Source organism: Zonotrichia albicollis, chromosome 4, assembly GCF_047830755.1.
Source record: "Zonotrichia albicollis isolate bZonAlb1 chromosome 4, bZonAlb1.hap1, whole genome shotgun sequence".
Taxonomy (NCBI): Eukaryota; Metazoa; Chordata; class Aves; order Passeriformes; family Passerellidae; genus Zonotrichia; species Zonotrichia albicollis.
Genome location: NC_133822.1, coordinates 19,144,379 through 19,151,738, shown reverse-complemented (window position 1 = coordinate 19,151,738; position 7,360 = coordinate 19,144,379). Strand labels below are relative to the sequence as shown.

The following is a 7,360-nucleotide window of genomic DNA, read 5'->3' as shown; positions in this document are numbered from 1 at the left end:
ACCCTCTGTACAACAGACCCCTGTCTTCAAAAGAAGATTCAGACTCCTGAATTCTAATGGAAAAACAAAAAAGACATCTCCACACATTAAGAATGAGTTCAGGTGCTTTAAACCTCATCTTATGTGGATGAACAGCTGGTGCAGAACCAGCATCCCTGCAATGTGTTCAGCACACGTCTAACCTGGCTCTTTTCATGGTAGGCCAGAGCCTTTCCTCTCCTTGCTGTGAGGACACACTCTCCAGAGCTGGGCACGCTCCTCAAGCAGACCTTTTGCCCTTGTGAGCTGCAAGGAGAAAAGGGGCCAATCGTGGCTCCAGTTCTGTCAGGCAAGAGGCAGGAATGGGAGAAGCTCCTGCAGCATCCACTGGAGATCCCCACAGAGAACTCACAGTGACCACCTTACAGTTGCCTTTTACAGAAGTACAGCGTTGTGTGGCAAACCTGAGGCAGCCTTCCCTGGTGACACAAGAATGAGCCAACACTCAATGTCCCCGCTCTGGGGGACGTGTTCAGGGAGTCATTTATGAGAGTCAAGCCTTCCATGCATGTCCCACAGGAGTGCTACCAACCAGGATGTGCCTGGAACAGGATCACCCCTGCTCAGGGACATCTTCTCAACACGCAGCTTGCTGCCAGCTGCAATTTGAGCTTTAAAACTCAGTTTTAAGTACCACAGAACACAGCAAGGTAACTAAGACTCAAACTTTTATGACAATTAGGAAACTCCACCCTTTGAATAAAAAGCCTTTTTACTTCTGTCTTAACAGTAGCAAGAAATGCTGCCAACTTCCATTAAAGGAGCATCTACTTTCCAATCAGCAACTGCAGCCTCTAGGTAATTCCTACCAGTCCCTGGCAAAGCATTGTACTACAAATAATTCAGAGAAAGTTCTTGATGGGACCCCAATTGCTGGCACCTTTGAGAATCTCACTTGCTGCCATGGAAGAGATAAAAATGGGATAGTATAAAGAATCTGAAACAGAGTGCATTTGACAGAACATTGCTTGAGTAAAAACTGTACTTTGAAAGAAATAAATCCTGTTGTGATTTTGATTATACTAATTATTTACTTTATTGAATTGTTTCCACTTTCAAATTGTATATGTTTTGTTCTACACTGTCTACTAAGACAAAGAATAAAACCAGACTGATCAGTTTTGCCTTTGGAACTCCTGCATCAGTTGCCAATACAATAATTTTACGTTTAAATTGCAAACAATACCTGGTGAAATTTTAATCCAAACTAGTAAAATGTTCAAATCCACATCTTAAAAATGCTTCTGGAAGCATTTCTCTTCATACTGAATTCCGAAACCTTTTTAGAGAACAGAATCAGTATTTTATGCCTGCATTATGCAACCAGATGACATTCTGAAAATGGAATTACTCAAAGGGAGCAATATTTTATCAAAAAAACATAATGAACTGAAAAGAAAACCTTCGTGTTGCTACACTTTTCGCCCATCAGGCAAATACATAGAACAGATCAGAATGTTCTGTCCAAAGGCTGGGAAGCGCCCCAGGGTCTCCCAAGTGTCCGTGAAGATGTTGTACTTCAGGAAGAGACGCTGCTCCAAGCTGGAAGACAGAGTAATATTCCTACTCAAGATATAGACTCCATCGTTGTGGAGCGTGCAAGTCAAGTTAAGGCCGGATTTGGAAGAGTTCTCGTTGAGGTAGAGCCACTCTTTGGTGGCGATGTTGTAGGACTGCACGGTCAGCACGTCCTCGCTGGGGCTGGACCTGTGGCCGGGCCCTGGCTCCAGGATGCAGCCCCCCACCAGGTAGATGGTCTCCTCCACAGACAGCATCTGCTGCTTGCGCACGTGCACGTCGCACAGCTCCAAGTTGGTCCAGGAATCGGAAGTGGGGCAGTACTGCAGGATGCTCATGTTCCTGCCTGAAACAGAGACATTCACAAGTCAATTATTCTGTCACAAGGCACTCGTGGGGGAGCTTTGACCATGCTCAAAGCCCCCATGTGCAGAAGTTTTTTCTTTCCTACAAAGCGTCCCAGCCTTTCCTGCAGATTGCTCACACACTTGCAGGGCAAGCCAGGGGAGAAATAGTGATCACTGACAACTGCAGCTCTTTGCCCTTGACAAGAAACTCTGAATGTTCTGTTCCTTGGCACAGGGGAAAAAAATGATGCTACTTCTGGCACATTGCATGATGTAAATTGTCTGGGCCCGTAGATTTTAGCAGAATCTAATCCCTACCTTTCAGCTCATGCTTTTAATTTTGTCTCTGATTGATACATAAGTATTTTTTTACAAAGAGGGAAAGGGAGCAATAGTCTCATCTCCAGAAGTGGTCACAGATGAATCAAACTATCATGAAGGGAGTACACTTCATTAATGGCTGCCAAGTGATGATTTATCATCCAAGCTTAACTCTGATACATCGTATTTCAGTCCATGTTTCAGTTACATTTTCATGTTTCATTACTTTTAATGTTTCATCACTTCGCATTTCAGTTCCAAAGTTTTATGGAATAAAGTTTTTAAAGCTGGTTAAATTTCAGCAAGTGGCCTGGATGACCTAAGGGCACTTTATAAAGAGAGAAACACACATTGTCAAAATCATCTAAGAACCAGGAAATCATCTCCATAATTCACAACCCAGTGTGTGCATGTGTTTGCAATAGTGCTATTCCACAAAACTGTTACAATGCCACCCTGATTTATGGTGCAGTGAAGACCCTGGCTGTGCCCAAGGCTTCACTCAATTATCACAGAATACACACAACTCAATAAATTCAGTCTCTCCCAAGTCTCTGGAGACCTGAGCTCAAATCCAAGCTCAAGTGACAAGCAGGAACAGGTTTGCAGACTCTAGACAGGTCTTTTATTAAATCCCCTCCATGGTACCAGTCTGCCCTGCATGATGACTTCCAGATGAGCTCCCAGGGGGAAGAGCAGACAGGGACACACTGACAGGTTCTGTGAGGGCACAGGTATAAATAGCCAGAAATATAACTGGACTGTCATGAATGAAGTGCATCAGTGGCATGATCAGGGAGGTGCTGCTCCGTCCAGCATTTGCACCCTGATTATTTTCATGGCAGTGCTCTGTGAAACTACAGCTCTACATATAGATGACCTTTGTCTACAAACAACCTATCACTCTCTGACTCATTAAGGGGAGGAGAAGTCCCAGTTAAGTTTCTATGACTATCTATAGCAGTAAACTTCCATGGAAAATGTGCTATTTGAGAGAAGGTGTATGAAATAGAAATCCACTGCAACATGGCCCTCAAATGCTCAGTCCACAGTCTGGATCTTTTATATCCACTGAAACAACAAAAAAGCCTAAAACAAAACCCACAATACAAAATATGAACACTCCAGTGCCTGACATGGAATTTCTATTAGGATCTAAGTTCAGAAGAGAGCTGCAAACTCAAGAGAAGGACTTTATTCAAGAAGTGTTATTATAATTTACAGTGGGAAATTCCAGATCCTGCCATCTTTTGGAAAGTGCAGTCTCAGGAGAATGCTCTACACAAATTTAAAAAACAGCCCACAAAATCTACCAAAACTGAGGTATATACAGAAATACCAAAAATTACTAAAAATAACATCATTAAAAAAACCCCATTAATTGCTGCATGTGTTTTACGTAGTAAAGGTAGCAAACCAGCACACAAACCTTAGTGTTTCTCATATCTTTAGGTCTTAACACTTTCTGAAATTGGCATACTTCAGAAGGAAAATCACCAGTGCAACTGTGGCAATCCTGGTGTCTAAGTTTGCTACCAAGATGTCACAGAAAAACTGATTCCAGAGCCTTGTTCAGGCAATTATTTATAGCAACCACAGGTGTTTGTTGTCCGGAGTGATCCTGAATTTATACAGAAGCCTAAGTGTGCTAGTTATCCACTGCTCAAAACTTCCTATTGTTTTACTGCTCCATTTCCATTGAAAAAGGCTTTTAGGAAAAGACCTGGAAAGGACAGGGGTTTGGAGGGCAGCAGCAATGCCCTGGAGTGTGGAGGAAGCCAGAGGTAACGCACAACTCTCCTTCAGCTAAACCTACAGGCAGCAAGTACTGCGTCAGGAGGCTGACACAGGGCAATAATCCTATCTGCACATGCAAGGAATGGGATCTGCATCAGCAATGTGCTGATCTTCCTCTTCATGACACCAGCACTAGGCAGCCTGATGAAAGCACAGCACAAGTGTCAGAAAAGGAACCTTAAGGGGTAGCAGTGTGTCTTTTATAAAATGATTCAGAGGTTCAAATCTGCTCAGACACTTTTAGCTTGTTCTACCATCAGTTTAGTTTTGATTGCAGTACTGTCTGTAAAAGCTGATCTGTCTTCTAATTTCATTCTCTGCTTGGAAAGAAAGCCTTAAAACTTCTGTGGTCAACTGAAGTAGGAAAAGGCCAAATTCAAACTTACGAATTCCTGGTAAATACTGAACATTTGACATGTTTGAAAAGTTGACTTCTAAAGCTCTGAGAAAATATCTTCGTCCCAAAAAATGGCACTATGTACTTAAAGAATGAACAAATGGAAGCATTTTTTTAACTGAACTTATTTGCCCACTGGATAAAAGTAATTGTCAGAAGAGAATGAAACTTCAAATCCTCCCCTCTGTAAAGTGTCCACAGAAAATGTGGTATAGAAATTAAGTAAGCTGAAAGTGTTGGTTCTTGCTTCAGCTTTTGATTGTTCTATTAAGGTATAACTTGAATTTGCCTGTGAAACACTGAAGTACTGTAGTGAAAAGACCATGACATCTATTAATACATGAGAAATACGGAGGCAGGCAGATATTTTTTATTAATTATTCCTTCTGACAGTCTAAACCAGGTATTTAAAAAGGAAACAAAGTGTATCTATTGAGACGTCTCTCTAGTGCATGATTAAAATCTAAGAAAAGGGGTAGTGGCTAAGCTGGGTGCTGAAGTACCCATCAGCTTGTTCTCTGCAAGTAACAGAGCCCCAGGTCCACAAAAGCTCTGGAAAAAAATCCCCAAAACAACCCTGATTCTTTTCTGATAGAGCTTTTGTTTTGTTTATTTCATCAACAATTTTCCACCAGCAATTTACTTCTTTGTGTTTTAATCAGCATTACGCAGCCTTCTACACGAGTTCAAAAGCTTTCCTGAAGAACAGGAGAAAATTATCTAGGCCTTGGAAACAATCAGGTAAAAAGCAACAAGAACTAACAGCAAACTTGTTACCTCGTGCAGTGTATCCTCCAATAACGTAGATCTTGCCCTTGCATTCACAAGCTGAGAATTCTGCAAGAGGGTTTGGCATGGACGCCACAAAATTCCACCAGTCGTTCTCCGGGTTGTAGCACTCCACGTTGGAAAGGGACTGGCCACCGATGGCATAGAGCTTCCCACTGACAGCCAGCAGCTTGAAGTTGGACCTGAAAGAACAGATTGCAGCACTGAAATGAGGTGCATCAGAAATACAGAGGAAAGTTCTTCCTACCCAGGCTCTGACAGACTCATCACCACTCACAGCTTGCACCACTGCCTGAGGGATCTGCAGCATCTGAACTCTTCTGTGCCAGGCCAAAATGCTGTAACTACACTGCAATTACTCAGTGACAGTTTGAATGGTATTGATGATGCTGCTGAGACTGAGGAATATTTTATTTTGTATTTCAGTCTGTGCCAGTTCAGCTCTAGATGTTCAGTTAACCAATGTGCTCAGCAGACAGGTCATTTTTATCAGGCTTTTAACAATGTGCCATCAGTAGAGAAAAGTGCATTACATGGACACACAGAGAAAGATGTAATTTCAGCTAAAATTGCAGAAATTTCAAACAAGGCTTGATGGATGCCTGTGAAGGCATACTTATTTGACTCTCTTTAATAACCCTAATAAAAAAGCAATTTAAAGTGGAACACATTGAATCCTGTTCAGCAAAAGAAAGAAGAGAGAATCCTCTGTAGCCTACTCAGCATTAAACTACTAAATACATCCTCTGAAGCAATATCTATCTGTAAATTATGTTCTACCCACAGCTGAACAAAAACGACATTGCATCCCATGAGCAATGCCCTCCAAATGGGTCATTTCTTTCTTAGTCTGTTCCACTATGCTCTCAAAATTCCCACATGGCAAAGGACAACTTCTGGATTCTGAAGCACGAGAAGTCTCCTATCTCACACCCTGAAGGTAACACAGACAGAAACAAATGGTCCATGGGTGTTAGAGGTGCAGATCTGGAGGAAGAAGCTGGAGGATGTGAAGAAAGAACTCTTGTATGCTGCTCTTCCTTCCAGCTAGGGAAGCTGGCCTAACAGAGGATGAGCTTTTCCTCTCCCCAGGAACAGTCTCATTGCCTAGAAAGGTTGTTCCTTCTCTTCTGCTGAGCCAACTGAGATTTTACCATTGCCATCCCAATTAACTGGATGTGTGGCAGTCCCTGGAGTGCACCAGCTCAGCACAAAGTCAAACAGGGAACTGTGTTGTGTCTGTAAAACTGAAATGATGTTTCAGACCTGCTGGGCAGCAAAAGGAGTACCACCCTGCAGGAATCCAACATTCAAAACTTACTGCTAAGTACTTTTACAGGGTTTTGTCTGGATAAAATGAACCCTGCCTAGCTGCAGACTGTCCTGCAGCTTCTTTTATTAAATCTATTTGGAAAAAGGATTTGTTTCCAGATGGAATCACTTTGTTCTTGTCAGCCTGATACAGCTTTGGAAACTAAAACGCTCCTCTGAAGGAATTAATTACTTTTTATTCTTATTTTTTCCCCTGACATCTACGATTAGGTCAGTCTGCTCATATTCCCTCAATAGCAATTATGCTTTCCATTTCAGAGAATCCAGAATAACATGGCAATCAAAAGCAGGTATGAAATGAGGATAAGTATTTGCAAAACATTACAATTTGGAAAGCAATATACCTATTGCAAAAGTTAGGACAGAGAAAAAATTTCCACAAATTAACAAAGGGGCAAAACCACTGGGAAAGTTATCTATTGAAACACAAACAGGACAACTTTCAGCTTTAAATAATCTAAAAGGAAGTCACAAACCTTCATGTCAGTCATTTAACCACTTGCAAACACTCATTAAAATGGATGACATTCAGTGGAGGTATCTCAGGTTTATGGAATTCACTAACAATAAGGTTAATTTTACTCAAAAGTAGCTGCAAGTATCCATCAGCACACTTCATATGAAAGTTTGGACAATGGCTCAATATGTTATGAAAAACTTCTGCCATTCACCTTTCCATGCCAGTAACAGCAGGTGTCTTTATGGAGAGTGCACATTAGGAAATATTTAGTGCATTTTTAGTCTCTTTTCATGTGTGGCAGCAGCTGGAAACAAGGAAAGCAAACACTGAGCAGGCAGCCAGCTCTCCACAACCAACTGT

The 7,360-nt window shown here is 41.8% G+C and overlaps 1 protein-coding gene across 1 annotated transcript in view; it reads right to left on the bottom strand.

Moving 5' to 3' along the window:
• Positions 1 to 690: 690 nt before the first annotated feature.
• The window catches only part of KLHL42 (kelch like family member 42), a 12,975-nt gene continuing 6,305 nt past the window's right edge, over positions 691 to 7,360 (bottom strand). The window contains exons 2-3 of the mRNA XM_014264225.3: positions 5,197 to 5,390; positions 691 to 1,903 (exon numbers count right to left, since the gene is read on the bottom strand). Coding sequence (XP_014119700.1) covers positions 1,452 to 1,903; positions 5,197 to 5,390 — 646 coding nt within the window. The 3' untranslated portion in view covers positions 691 to 1,451. The remainder of the gene's footprint in view (positions 1,904 to 5,196; positions 5,391 to 7,360) is intronic.